This window comes from Electrophorus electricus, chromosome 16, assembly GCF_013358815.1.
Source record: "Electrophorus electricus isolate fEleEle1 chromosome 16, fEleEle1.pri, whole genome shotgun sequence".
Lineage (NCBI taxonomy): Eukaryota > Metazoa > Chordata > Actinopteri > Gymnotiformes > Gymnotidae > Electrophorus > Electrophorus electricus.
The window spans coordinates 7,968,062-7,983,468 of NC_049550.1; the positions used below are offsets into that span (position 1 = coordinate 7,968,062).

The window sequence follows — 15,407 nt, forward strand, 5'->3', positions numbered from 1 at the left end:
CGATGCATGAAATTTCAACATGCAGGTAGTAGAGAGGTTTGTTAATGCTATATAACCATTCAGTCCTGTGTAGTCAGTTTTCGGGTTTCCGCATCATTTATGGGTTCACGTTTTGTGGGAAAGTGGGAAATGCAGCTTGAAGTAGCAGAATGCCTCTGTCTAACATAAGCAGATAAGGACTGGGATTGTAATAGGATGTGTCCACCTGTTGGCAGGAAGGGAGACACTTTCCCAGACAGCGGAAAATGCATTTTCTGCACCGGATTTTGTATTCTTAACACTGAACTATGAAAGGCGGTTTGTTAGCTACAGAATATTTTATTCAGTAACCTCCCAGACAGGTCACAGACAGCTCACGGAATCGGGATAGAGAGATTGAGAGAGAGAGAGAAAGAGAGAGAGAGAGAGAGAGAGAGAGAGAGAGAGAGAGAGAGAGAGAGAGAGAGAGAGAGAGATTTTAGTTTTTGATGGAGCTGCACTTGTATGTGCACTAATGTATTTTTACTCTTTAAGCGTTTGAAATGTTGAATTGGTCTCTACGGGAGTATAACAGATTGGCTCTGCGCATAAGCCAGTTTGGGTGGATAAAGTGATCATTGGAGACGGACAGGCTAAAAATGAACTTGGGTTCTGAGACCTGTAGTGGCACGAGTGCAATTGGTCCGCCTCGCAGCAAAGCTAACGAGCCCGGGAGCCCTTCACAGTGAGGCCGAGCGGCGGGCGCGTGTCACCAGAATGAGGAGGAAGAGGGCATCATGAACCGGTCGGGCATGCGCCTCACATGGCGAGCGCCGCAGACCGAAACGTCACGCGCGCCCACCTCGGTTACCGGCATCGCGTCCGCTTTCGCCGCCAACGGGAGAGCGGCAGGCGGTCGAGTTTCCGTTTGGAAGGCTGAGCAATGAAGAGCAGCAGGCAAGAAGGGCGAGCAAACAGAAACGGCGAGAGAGCTCGAGGTCACTGGGAGAGAACTCGAGGAGAGCGGGGCTTCCAGGGCGGGAGAGATGAGCGTGAAGGACGCAGGTAAAGTCCCGGAAAAGGACGCAGGTCACCGTGCCATCGGCTGCCAACGGTGACAAGAATGGCGAGAAGGAAAACGAACAAACAAAGGGGGCGAGGGGTGCGGTGGGGTGGGAGGAAGATAGCGTTTCGCCACGCGACGGTGGCGGCTGCGTGGCGTTACGAGTAAGGGAGCGCTCTAGAGAGGACCGCGGCAGCCAGAAGACTGCAGCGACGCGGGGGCTGTGGAAGAAAGAAGAGGAGAGAGAGAGAGAGAGAGGGAGAGAGAGAGAGAGAGAGACGGGCCAGGGAAAGCAGACGGCAGAAGCAGGTAAAGGCCGGAGCCCTGTAGGCCGACCCCACGGCCTCTCGCTTCTCACTCGTGTTATTTCCTTGAATGAATGTTGCATGATTCAGAGCGGCACGGCGGAAAGTGTAGAGCACTCTGAGGCGGGAGACAGTCTAACTACAGCAATTAGAGCGAACAAGAAAAGCAAAAAAAAAGTGTCTAGGCTCTGAATTGTGTGTGTGTGTGTGTGTGTGTGTGTCTTACCTCTCTCCAGGCCTGCAGTCTGGTTCTTCAGTGTGTCTCTCTGCTGTTCCACCTCCAGCTTCTGATCCTCCACCAGGTGTAACTTCTTCTGGATGGCCTCCCTCGTCTTGGTGAGCTTGATGATCTCCTGCTTCAGCTTACTCACCTCTTCCTCTTTCATCTGCATCACACACATGCACATGTGTGAGGGACATGCATGGGTGTGTGTGTGTGTGTGTGAGATAGTGTGTCTATCTGTGTGTGTTTCAGCACGTGCAGGCAGGGTATCCGTACCTTTATGTGCAGCACAGATCAGGGTACAGGAGAGGAGGAACAGTCTATAAGTGTGTGTGTGTGTGTGTGTGTGAGAGAGAGAGAGAGAGTGTGTGTGTGTGTGTGTGTGTGTGAGAGAGAGAGAGAGAGAGAGTGTGTGTGTGTGTGTGTGTGTGTGAGAGAGAGAGAGAGAGAGAGAGAGAGAGAGAGAGAGAGTGTGTGTGTGTGTGTGTGTGTGTGTGTGTGTGTGTGTGAGAGAGAGAGAGAGAGTGTGTGTGTGTGTGTGTGTGTGTTTGTGTGAGATAGTGTGTCTATCTGTGTGTGTTTGAGCACGTGCAGGCAGGGTATCCGTACCTTTATGTGCAGCACAGATCAGGGTACAGGAGAGGAGGAACAGTCTATAAGTGTGTGTGTGTGTGTGTGTGTGTGTGTGTGTGTGTGTGAGAGAGAGAGAGAGAGTGTGTGTGTGTGTGTGTGTGTGTGTGTGTGTGAGAGAGAGAGAGAGAGAGAGAGAGAGAGAGAGAGAGTGTGTGTGTGTGTGTGCATTAGTGCTGGTCTCCATTAAGGTGAAGCACGCCCCTGTTGCTCCGCTGTTCCAATTTTCCTTATCACACTGATAAAGACTCTTAGAGGAGTTGGAGTGTGTGTGTGTGTGTATGCGTGTGTGTGTGTGTGTGTGTGTGTGTGTGTGTGTGTGTGTGTGTGTGTGAGTGTGTGTGTGAGTGTGTGCTTGCACGCGTGATGCCTCAGAGGAATTGGCCCAGGAGCAGAGAGTGTCTTCACAGTTCCCGGTGGAAAAGGTAACTGCAGCCTTTGCATCTGTGTCACTTTTTTAAACCCGATAGGTAATCTGAACCATCCACTTAAGTCCAAATTGACACAGAATTTCGTGACATGAAGTTACCTTCTTATCACCAGATTCATCTCTGAATGGCAGCGCCCACAGAATTCACCAAATCTTTCCCCTTTGGTTTTTACACATACGGCTCCTCCTCTGAATGGCTACTAATTTCCACACAGCCGTCAGACCTGGAGACAGCTTAAATACAAAAAAAGCCTGTAATTGCGTAAGATTTACATAGCCATATAGGAACCACTCTATAAATGGGGCTGCTTCGTGGTGTACCATGAAGGAGGCATGTGTGGTTCTTGAATGTGTTTGTGCAGTGCCCCCTTGTGGCCAGTTCTAGGCTTCGCGCCATTAATCATTTGGTCAACTAAATTTAGACTTCCAAACAGGCTGAAATGCTGAGGACCCTAAGAAAGATGTTATGAATTAGGCATTACCATCTGCTTAGGAGGGTTTTAATCTCACTGTTTATGTCATTTCCAAGCCATGTTTTTTTCCATGCTAACTAGGGGGTCATATAAAATTTTCAAAATCAAATTTTTCCTAGTGTGCATTTGCAAAGGGTGGAGAACAACTTCAAAGGCTAAAGTGAATAGAAGCTCAGCACAGTGTTCCCTCAAAGCCTCTGTTTTCTGTGTTCTCTTTCTCCCACTGTGACTCTATCTGTCTGTCTGTCTAGCTGTCTCTCTCTCTCTCTCTCTCTCTCTCTCTCTCTCTCTCCCTCACTCTCTCCCTCACTCTCAGGAATAATTCAGAGTACTGGGCATAAAATGGAAGTGCACCACAGAGTCACTCTTTGAGCTGGAAAACACGAACTCTCCAAAGCCTTTATCAGCCATGTCCCTGCATTGTATGCATGTGTGTGTGTGTGTGTGTGTGTGTGTGTGTGTGTGTGTGTGTGTGTGTGTGTGTGTGTGTGTGTGTGTGTGTGAATGAGCATATATGCATGAGTGTGTGTATACGGTTCCTTATTTAAAAAACATATTTTATTATACCTTATGTAAAAACCATACATTTCCATTTACTGTTTTCCACATTCTACAAAATAAAGCATTGTTGCAAGTCTTATTTTATTTTATATAAATGCCCACATAATTGAAGTATGGCAAGTCTAAACAAAACATATTTAGCATTTTAATGTAAATGTACAAAATCAACAACTAAAATAACTGAAAAATGGGGGGGGGTAGCTGATATAGCTGATATATGGTTTTTCTCTGCAAGGGCTCATTTGTCAACACCACTCGGAGTGACAACAGACAACAGACCAGACCATCTGGCACATGCAGCCAAACAGCTCAACAATCAAACTGTACCCCTGTGCCTTGCCCTGAACCCAGTAATCCCCCATACAGGTTTAATCCACCCCAACACAGCCACAGGGGAATGGAACACAACCAGACTTTGTTTGGGTTTGCTACATTTGCTGCATTTAATGTCTACTAATGTCTGATTTAGAGCTAAGTTTTAATATTTAAAGTAGCGCTCACATTAGCATTAGAGTAGTTTAATCAGTGTGGCCTGTTACACTGAGCCTAGTTAAACGGATAATTTAGGAGTTGCATCCAGCAACAGACTTTACAGTAGATGTGATGAAGAAAATGTTTTGTTCTATTTTCAACGTAGCTTCAAAGACAATTACCTACTTTTAATTTGTAAATTGACTGCACCTGGTTACTTTTCTGCCAATGATAATTGTCGTAGCTATTTTTTTAAGGATTAATACATTTTGTCTGTCTGAGCATCTGCGTCTGAGGACTTTAATGCTTCTCCACTAGAAAGAAGTAGAGGGGAAAAAATCCCCTTTTAACTTTGTCAGTTGTATTGACAGAAAGGCTGCTAATTTGTTTACCAAGCAAAGATATTGATGGCTGAAGCAATTACATGAACCAGTCTGATAATCTTCCAACATGCACAGAAATCCTTTTAAGGGGTCTGTTTATAAAAACGTCCGCAGAGAAACCCAAATGAGAAGTAATCTTATTTACGCCATCCACTAGCTTATACTGATGGTAGAAGAGTGCCAAATATTTGTTTTACTTAAAAAACAATCAAGTTTTGAGCTGCGTTTGTGGCTGTACTAGTTTAGAACCAATTGGACAAACCAGACAACTAAATCCTTTGACATACATGAACGTTTTTGGAAAACTTACTAATGAAAAGTAACTGGATAAGCTATGATGTTCTCTGTATCATTAGCTCCTGGATCATCAGAAATGTTTTCTGAGATATTTCTCTTGTATTTTGAGCTTTAGAGGAACGGGGAGGTTTTGGTGCGTGTGGGATCCATGCATCGTGGGAGCTTGTGGAGAGCAAAGCAGAATTTCGCAGGGCTCATCTTGCGGAAGCGCAGGACAGCGTGTTTGCTGCGCCGTCTGCCAGAGCTTACAGGCAGCCTTCGTCAGAAGCGCTGCCCACATTGGCACTGGTCGTGTGGGTGTCTGTCTACTGAAAGTCGTCAGCAGGAGAGTGGTCTGAAGACGGCACTGGGTTTCTGTGAGCAAAGGTGTCGCACGCGCGCGTGCGTGCGTGTGTGTACCTTCAGCTCGGAGGCTTGCTGGTTGTTGTTGAAAGACAGCTGATCCAGGTTGAGGGTGATCTGCTCGTTGTCCTGTTGCAGCTTGGTGCTGTGTAGCTGCAGCTGCTCCAGCTCCTTGTTGGTCCTCTCAGTCACGATCTGTCGTGGCACAAAGGGGCCCGCTGGAAATGACGCACGCTGCTCACAGGTACAGGATGCGCACCCTCGCCCACCCTGGCCACCTGCTTGTGTGGGTTGTAGGGGTGTGTGTGTGTGTGTGTGTGTGTGTGTGTGTGTGTGTGTGTGTGTGTGTGTGTGTGTAAGGACATGTTTGTATGGGCAAGCCAAAGGTTTGGACTGGATGTGATGGGATGCATAATACTGTACCTACTGCATAACAACCCAATTCTTCACCTTTATTAAACTGAAAATATATACACGCCTGACCTGTGATCATATGCTGATATGTACCCAGACCAACGTCCATGAGAACATACAAACCAGCAGCTAGACCATCCAAGGCGCAGGGGTGCACCGCTGATGGCCTCATGCAGGGCACATTCCTGTGAATTCCTTACTCTTGGTACTTGGCCACCAATTTGATAAATGATAAAATGACATCTCATGCCAACACTGACTCTATTTTGTAAAAATGCCAATCAGAGACTTTTCTTGAGGACATTTAGAGGTTTTGATGTTGATAGAACTTTAACTTTTGCAATGATCTGCTGACGTTTGGCAACCTCAGTATAGTAAATAAAAATGGGCTAGGGAGAACTGTTCAACTTTGCCAGTGGGTAACTGACATTAGCTTAAATGATCTTAGTCATCTTTTTGAAGTTAAAGCCATGTCGAGGGCAAAGGACACTCGCAGGTACTCATCCGTGCTCCGTGCAGAGTTCTGCTTCCTGCCATCAGGATGAGGTAAACTTTCCCTAGGAGGGCCAAAGTTGTGTTACAACAGTAGAACGGATCAGCGCGGAGAACCATAATCCTGGGATGCTATCGACCTGCAGTCACAGCATCTCCCATATCCAGAAACCAAACTCAGGGCAGATGGGTTTGGGCTAAGACACGCTTTTTTAATACAAGCTCCCTAGACCCCCCCCCACAGCTGTTCCACTGACTCTCCTTTTGCTGGATCCGCAGCTGTATCCAACCTGCTCACACTCAATCAATCTGCCTGCTCCTCTGGCCGATAATCAGGCGCGCCGCCCTCCCCCCAAGCCCCGCCCCATGACCCTACCCCTGGACCTGCCTCACCTTTTGCTCGCGGAGCTGTTGCTCCAGCCTTTGCTGCTCATTTTTGGCTCGTTGGCACTGAGCACTCAAGGCACTGATCTCCGCGTGCTTGGCCTCCAGCTCGCCTTGCACCTGCCGCAACTCCTTATCCAGCTTCTCTTTGCGCCACGACTCCCGCGAGCACTCGTTCTGCCGCACCTGGATCTCCTGCTGCAGCTATTCGGTGGGTAGAGGGGGAAGGTGGACACGAGAGCATTAAAGAGGCAACATGTAGTCCAGGTAACCTGCCTATGGCATCTTTAAAATGTATGCAAAAAAAATGCTAGTGTCACTATTAAGGAATGGACGTTAGTAGCAGGCCTGCGCTGCTAACAGTGAAATGAGGCCCAGCTAGCTGCATTTGTCGTACTTTGCTAGCCGTCTGTGTGGTTGTATGGCGCACTACTCCTGTACTCCTGTAAAGGCCAGCTCTTTCTGGAGGGGTGTAACACTGAAAGCTATGGAACCATAGGTGGCTTGCTTTTCCCCAGAAGAAGTAAATTACAGCCAGGCTTATGCATGCTTGACTGGACAAATTAGCAAAATGCCTTTAATTAAATTGCTCAAATAGCTGCAACGTGTAGCCTAAAGGGCACACTTGTTCCCAGGTATTTTAAAAAAAAACAACAACTCAAACTCAAAGCCAGGTTCTGCTGAGTGTCATGAAAACTTTTAGAAAAACTCTTTATCTCCTGCCTCAGCTTGCACTCCTCTATATGCTGTCTCGGTCTTCGCGGGTCTACCTAAGACGGCCGCTCCAAGAAAACCGCCAGCCCAAACCTCCAGACAATTCTGCCTCTGTGTTGTGCTTGGTAAACAAAGCAGTAAGTGTTTTGTTTTACTTTTCCCTTGTCTAGGTACCAACAAGGGAGCCATATTTATCCATAAAGGCAAGCCCAAGCGTTTCATTTGCAAGCTCTGCAGTCTTGCTCTAAGAGGGGAAGATGATATGTGGCAAATGGAATTATTATTTTTTTGAACTTGGGTTTTGGGCCTAAACAATTACTGACCCTTGCACGAATTTCTATTGATTTGCTGACCGCAGTAGGCACCTCGGATAAATTACAAAAACTGGCAAAGGCATTATCTGCAAGATACACTTTTGTAGCCATAAAATAATTCACATTTTTGCTGGAAATCCAATGAGCTACAGGGCCAAACTAAGTTAAAACCTATCTTTGAATATTATGCAATGGCACAAGGCAAGTCAACAAACAACAACACAAAAAGACTTAGCTGAATTAAACCTTAAATCAAGGCCACAGTGTGCCACCTTGACAGCTTAATACCGGCATTATTCAAAAACACTGGCAATACTGGGACAATAAGCAGAGTTACCATGGCTGTAGTCTATTCATGTAAATGGGACATCACCCTGCACCTGCCTGGGTATTACGCTACGTGTGATCGGGAAGGTCACCTGGGGCGAAGCGCGTCCTCTGATTGGGTAAGGCGCCTTGAAGGGTGGTACCTGTGAAATGGTCTCCTGGTCCCTCTTCTTCGCCGCTTCGGCCTCATGTTGACTGGCCTCTGCCCGGCTGAGGCTCTCCCGAAGGACCACGACCTCGGACAGCAGCTCATCTCTCTCCGCCGTCAGCTGTTCCTTAGCCTTCAACAGGTCATCCACACTCCAAAAAATAAAAAATAAACTAAACCGAAAAGCTTCGGCAAACAGACATGAAAAAAAAGACCGTAGGTAATAGTCATGCACATTTCCCCTGGGTGCTCAGTGAAGCAAATATGACTGCCTGAGCCGTAGGAAAAAAAAGCCTGACGATAATTCACACTTCGTCACACTTCTGTAGTTGTATTATTGAATGAAATATGAAATAACTGACTTGCATACAAAATATGTTCCCCAAAAACAGAAATGTTACTTAGAAATGTAGGAACATTCTGGAAGACAACACTTATCTGAGCCTCACTTAGTTATGTTTTTAAGCTATAAGTAAAAAAAAGTAATGAAATGTGCAAACACTCTCAACAAAAACATATATCTATGTTTCTGAAGAACATTCCAGGGTGTAACTGCAGTATATTCTAATTAAAGACACACAAGTAGTAAATATTTCAGTGTATATTGTCACATTGTTTCCAGAGTCCTTATATGCTTATATGCTATATATGCTGCCATATATATACTTATACATGAGTGTATGTATTAGTATAGATTCATATAGTCTATATCAGGAAAACTCAAGCTTGTTGTTTGATTGTCTGAGGCATCCGCTCATGCCACTCACTCACCTGTGTTGTTGGGCTTTAGATAAACCAGCTCCTTGTTCCTGGAGAGTAGCTATTTCCTGCTTCAGAGATTGGATAGTGTCCTTGGCCTGCTGCTCCTTCGCATGGGCTGCATCAACCAAGGTCCAGGCCTTCTCGATTTCCTAACCACAAAAATCAGATGGTAATACATTGCCCAAGATGGCATAAGAGTGAACTGTATTATTATTATTATTATTATTATTATTATTATTATTACTTGCAATATTATTATAATGTGAGTAATAAAAATACATTAATACTAGGGATACACCGCTATTAAATCTCTTGAGCCATGCCGATAAAAAAACATCAGCACCTTGTTGTGGCCAGTACCAATATTAATAATTTATCATTTCACCTTTATGCATTTTAAAGCAAGTTCAAACTATAATCTATATATGAAGTGCAGTGGGTGTAAGACATGTTAAACTACAAAAGGGATCATTATTTGTTTTACAATTGTCATGTCATATGAAAATCAGACATATCCATAACTGTTTCTCTTAACACAAAGGGGAGCAAAAAGTTTTTCATTACTTCTTTTCCAACCTTTGTCAAATAAGTGCCATTTATGCCTTGAACTGGGGCAGGTATAAGGATGCCTATGGGCAGAACTGTATTTCTTATAACTGTGACAATGTACAAACAAAGCCTAAATAAAACAGAATGCTTAATATGTCAGAGAGATCAAAAATGATTTGCTGTAATTATCACCCAAAATTCCAATATCAAACTGGTAGTGATTAAAACGTATTAATATACATCTGATGTTTTAACTACTCACAGTTGGAGCACAGATTGTTTTGCAATTTGCATTACTGTAGGATACCACTGTCTAACCCCAGAGTACCATCAACATATCACCCATTACAGCATATCACCCATTTGGGTCACATGACTGAGTGATCAAAGCTGCTCTGTGATACCACAGCCTTTACTACAGCACATTAAACCAGACAAACAAAAAGATAAAAAAAAAAAACCTAAAACAATCCTACCATATAATTTGGTATCAGTAAAGTTTCTATCTTCCAGCCCAGCCAACTACTGTATCATTAGGTAATCAGCAGCTTGTTTAGGAATCAGTATCAAACTAATGCTTTCAACACTAGATCAAGTGTTCAAAATGTGAGTTCTGTGCAGCCCTGATAAGAATCCCACCCCATACATCCCATAGACGCACTTGGTCAAATCACTACTTTTGCATAAAAAGTTGAACCACTAAAATTCGGGTTTAAGATGCAGCCATGCCCCTTGGCATCGGTGGCTGTGATAGCAGAGTTGTGTCTGGTCGCATGCCAGAGCAGGACACTTCATATTCTCCTCTAAGCACGCCAGGCTGTCTGGCTAATGCAAAAGTCACAAGAGGATGCACTCTTAGTCACGGAGGTGTATGCTAGCCTTGATTTTTCCAGACCAACAGGACGTTAGAGACCTGATGTACTCATATTGCAAATAATAACAGATCTGAAGTAGACTGTATGTAGCATCTGTTTCTAATCCTGTACACTACCAGTGGTGATACCCCACCTCCTTCAGCGTAGTAATGGTCGTCTGGTCCTCCTGAGACAACTTCAGGGCCGTGGCCACTTTGACCGAGTTGGCAGCAATCTCGGCATTCAGCTCACGGCATTTTGTCATCAACCTCTTCTCACTCTCATGGTACTTCTTCAGGGTTTTGGTAAGCTTCTCGTACTCCAAGCGGAACTTGTCCAGAGCTTTGTCCTCCAGAAGTTCACTGAGCACCTGTTGAAACTCCTTCTCGAGAGCTTCATAAGAGTTCTCCTCCTCAGTCTTCTTCTACGTGGAGAAATGGAAAGTTTACAGGTATCATTTTTAGTTGCTTTGAAAAGAGGAACTTGATTAAAACACAGTAACTGTGATACCAATATTATCTTTTTTTTGGACAATGGTTTCCTTATCCTGATATTACACAGCTCATAATAAAAACTAAATCAAAGAGATTAAACGCTTCTTTGAGTTGCTGCAGCATCAAACAGTAAAAGAGCACACTGATGCTACAGTAAACATTTGGACACATCAGACTGAATATGTTCATATTCTTGAAGGCATTTTAATGGTTTTTGATGGTCTAATAGTTCATGCTTTATATATATATATATATATATATATATATATATATATATATATATATATATATATATACACACACACACACACACACACACACACACACACACACACACACACACACACACACACACACACACACACACAAAGTTTCCAACAGTATGTTTTTGCTTGCACAAATGATGAAAAACCTCTGTCCAAAACGTCTTGTTTCTCTGGAAACCTTGTGTATTTCACTACAATGTTGAATATATATCTGTAGACGATTCCTAGCTAGCCAGCTAATTTATTGGAAGAATATAAAATCTAGCTAGGTTGGCTAAATAGATTTTCATTGTTTTTAAACTTTAGCTTTTCTAAAATGTAGAAAACTAAAAAATTAAAAACAGCCAACAGTAGGCGTGTGTAAACTTTTTACTAACCTAAATAACTAACAAGCTAGAGCACGTCAAGTTAATGCATTTAGCTAGCTAGCATAGTAAATAAGTAGGATACATCAGCGCATCCATCCAAACTCGGAGAAGAGGAATCTAACTCGAACTATCTTCAAAAACGACTGTTGCGCATTATGTTATTACGAGATTACATCTAGCTCGCATCTGCAACTTATGTGTAACAAGCAGTTACCCAGACATTTCAAACCATACCTCCATGTACTCCCTTTGCTGTTACAGGATCGTAAATGTGCGTTCGTTAACTTTTTTAATCAGCAATTTTGATTCAAAATGTTTCCAGGATGATCCTTTCCAGTTAACCTAACTTATACTGCTCTATTGTTGGAGTATTAGGAAATGCGTCCTCGGTTTCCAGGCAACCGCGCGGGGCTCGCGCACTCCGTCCCCTTGACTCTACCAAAAAGGACTTTTAACGTTAAAAAAAAAACTATTTAAATTAGATGCATAAATACATAAATCTGGATTGCACAGTATCACCTTGCCCGGAAAATAAACAAAGCATAAACCTCACAGAAACCGAAGTTACTTGCACGCTTCTGTTTATCATTTTGTTTTTTGTTGTTCTTTACACTAGGTGGCAGCTTTACACAAATCATTGGACATATGAGCAAATGCCTCAGTCAGAATCCAAACAAGCCTGCGTTTTGTGTGTATGTGTTGGCATATTTGTTTGCTCTTTGTAATGCTTTATACAATGCTATACCGATCAAATCTTACAAAGAAATGGCTGGAGGCAGTTGGTTTGCAGAGTGTTACAAAGAAATATTTTACTCGGAAGCAAGCTGCTAAATCTAGGCTAACTGTTGCCTAGGCATTTTCCTTTTATAAAGGCCTCATAACTTTAAAATAGGACCTAGTAAATTAGGCTATAATAAGATTTAATTTCTTACTTCTTACTCCTGTTTGAAATGACACAGTAGTCTCAGAATTGCTCGATGCCATTGAGTAAACTGATAGCCTACAACATGTAAAAAAAAAAAATGAGCCCAATTTCAAAATTCGAACTACTGTTAGGCTTCGTCATTTATGGAATTTGTTTATAAGTTGGAGGCCTACCGTTCAGTTAAATAAACTTGACAGGTTGCATTTGAATTATTGAATCATTACGGGGATTTGTACAGTCACACTTTTACTCTTAATTTGCAGCTGGTGCAGCAGCCTCCCCGACTGCTGTAGCCCTCAAAAATCCAAGAGAGAACCGAAACCAACGGACACATTTCCGCGGGAGTAAACAAACGGTGGTTTCGTTGCGTTTTCTTTATCTTTCGATGTGCATTCATTCTCAGCTTCATCTCATACCCATCTCCCTTTTCGCGACCGATGTATTCGAAGCTGAGCACTGTTCTGTCAAACTGTTGCTCGAGTGCGTTTTGACAGCTGTTTTTTTGTGTGTGGTTTTTTTTACAGTAGACCATAAAGGCCGTGTTTTCTGTGAGAAGACGTAACCTCACACGTCGCCAAGAGAACATAAACCATCCAATTACGCTCTATATCGCGTAGTTATTCAAGCTTCAAGCACAGCCTACGTCTAGGACTTAACATATATCCATGGGCAACAGAGTGTCGACATTTCACAGAAGACAGCCTAACAGATTTCAAAGACGTCTAAACTCCCCCCAAGGGTCAGTGAATTTCAAATGCTTTTCACGGGATAACTGAAAAGGTTCTTATCCTTTCAAATAAATAAGTTCTATACACCACTACTAACTGAATAACACTGACTCTGCATGAACTTTATCAACACAGATTCATTTGATCAATATTTGATCAGCATAGATTCTTTACAACCAAGTTCCCACATACCAATTAGCCCAATTATTTTCAGCTTTATATCAGATACAGGAATATTTCTGAAATATTATTATTTAAAAAATCAATATATTTTATTATTTATTTGCTCATTTTGGATTTCAGTTAAATCTTTTTGTTAATACGGTGGTGCTGAAGGACAGCGCTTGAGCTATAACAAAGGTTGTGCAAGCCCACAACGATAAACTGTATATATACTGTATTGACCTATATAGCCAAATACTCCTTTTCTGTTCCTTCTGTTTATCTCCTACTTGCATAGCTTATCATACCAAAAGAAAAATGACTCCATGACTCATCAGGCTTTTTTCAGTTTTTGGTAGACAAGTTGTTCGGGTGAGACAAAAACGAATAGAGAAACATAGATTTGCATTTTAATGAACTGTTTTTCTCACCCTTGCATTCTTTAACAATCTGTAGGAGTATAACAGCAATGAAAATGAATTTTGACAACAAGGTTCTTCTCATAATGTCCCAATCTTCTTTGAATTATGCATAAGCGGGCATTTGATTATGAACATCATCCCACCAGTAGCTCTTATGATAATTGCAGCACTCATTAGCATCTAATTGGTATATTCAAATGAAAACATGATAGAGGGAGGTCTGATTTTAAATGAGGTACTCAAGTGTGCTTGTTGTGTGTTGTGCCCACACTCTAATGCAATTAGCTCATGGAGTCAGGGTGAAAGAGTGTGCTCAAAAGTTGATATAATAATACCGAACACTTTGAATTGTTATATGGCTAACAAAGCACAAGGAAGTAACCTTTTTTAAATGGTGCATAACTTCACTGGTACTCTGTAACAGTAAATAATAATAAATTACAAATCTGCAGTTAAGTACAATATGATTACTAGGGCAGCCATGCACAGGTAAGATCCTTAAAGCATATCAAAGGTTTGATGGTCAAGTGACTGAAAAATGTAGTCACTGGTGCAAACGCAGGTTAATGGAAAGTACTGCAGCTGACACTATTCCAATCCAATATGATGCAGGCTTAGCATTCCCAGTAAGTGCAGTGCAGTCGAGTCACGTGGAAAAGCGACAGGATGCTTGTTTGCAGACCATTCCACTGCTATTTCTGCAGGGTGTGCATGTGTGGGTGTCTGGAGGAAACATGGTATCCAGAACAGATATGACTCACTTAACTGTAAATATCAAAGCACATGTTTAGAGCTACAATTAATAGGTTACATCTTGGGAAGACCATTCTGGATTCTGTAGACATAATGTTATGTAGACATTATGTCCAGTCTTTGTTCTTTAACTTGGACAAAGACTGGACATAATTTAACTTGTTCTTTAATACTTACTTAAGGTCTCATCTGTGTTTTCTCTTATCAGGGTTAAGAGTTAGATTTGTACAGTGCAATCAGTGTAAGAAACATCTACCGTGATTTTTGTCCCATATTCTTTTTGGTGAAAGAAAAATATATATAGCTGGAATTCATGAATTTTAAATTGGTCATAATTTAGCCAGTATTTAATTTTGATCTTCATTCAAATTAAATGTCTGTATATGTGGACACAAGTGTTTGTGTGTGTTTGTGTCTGTGTGTGTGTGTGTTCTGGTAATTATCACATTGTGGGGATAACAAACTGTTTAGACGGTCACATCATGGGGACATCACATCAGTTGTGCCCACTTTCTGTCTGGTAATGCAGCTCCTGCTCTACACATACACACGACTTCCAAATATGGTTCCATTTCATTTTCAGTGTTAAACATGGTGAACAAAAAGATTATTTGCAGGAGATGCCAGCTAAGGAGCTAGGAACTTGCAAAATGAGCAAAAGGAAAACACAAGGCGAGCACATTTGTATGACAAAATAGTACAACCAGGATTCATCCCTCAAATTAAGTTTATTAGCTCTAAATATTTTTTTTGTGGACTGGTTCCACACCCATATAACGTCTGGACTGGACTGGTCTCCACAGAGGCTACTTCAGCATTTACTTGTGATGTGGTTAAGGTGGCGGTAGCTCGGTGGTTAAAGTACTTGATTTGTAATTGGAAGGTTGCCAGTTTAAGTCCCACCACTGTCATGTTGCCACTGTTGGGTCCCTGGGCAAGCTGTATTCAGTCATAACTGTAAGTTGCTTTGGATAAAAGCATCAGCTAAATGCTATAAACTGCAGATTGTGAACAATGTTCCCTGTTGGTGTTAATAATGTAATAAACATCTGTATTTCACTCACTTCTTTTAATATATGCTGACATCAGATTTGGAGAGAACACAAATTTATCTGATTCCTGTTTACACTATACTCTCTCGTGGTTTTTTGGGTTTTTTTGGTTTCGGTTCGTCCTCTCACCATTGAAACCAGGG

General features: G+C 42.5%; 1 protein-coding gene across 1 annotated transcript in view; it reads right to left on the reverse strand.

The window, feature by feature from the left end:
- The window catches only part of cfap58 (cilia and flagella associated protein 58), an 85,937-nt gene extending 74,387 nt beyond the window's left edge, over positions 1-11,550 (reverse strand). The window contains exons 1-7 of the mRNA XM_027010172.2: positions 11,457-11,550; positions 10,249-10,518; positions 8,701-8,840; positions 7,925-8,081; positions 6,436-6,630; positions 5,194-5,331; positions 1,553-1,712 (exon numbers count right to left, since the gene is read on the reverse strand). Coding sequence (XP_026865973.2) covers positions 1,553-1,712; positions 5,194-5,331; positions 6,436-6,630; positions 7,925-8,081; positions 8,701-8,840; positions 10,249-10,518; positions 11,457-11,462 — 1,066 coding nt within the window. The 5' untranslated portion in view covers positions 11,463-11,550. The remainder of the gene's footprint in view (positions 1-1,552; positions 1,713-5,193; positions 5,332-6,435; positions 6,631-7,924; positions 8,082-8,700; positions 8,841-10,248; positions 10,519-11,456) is intronic.
- Positions 11,551-15,407: the final 3,857 nt, after the last annotated feature.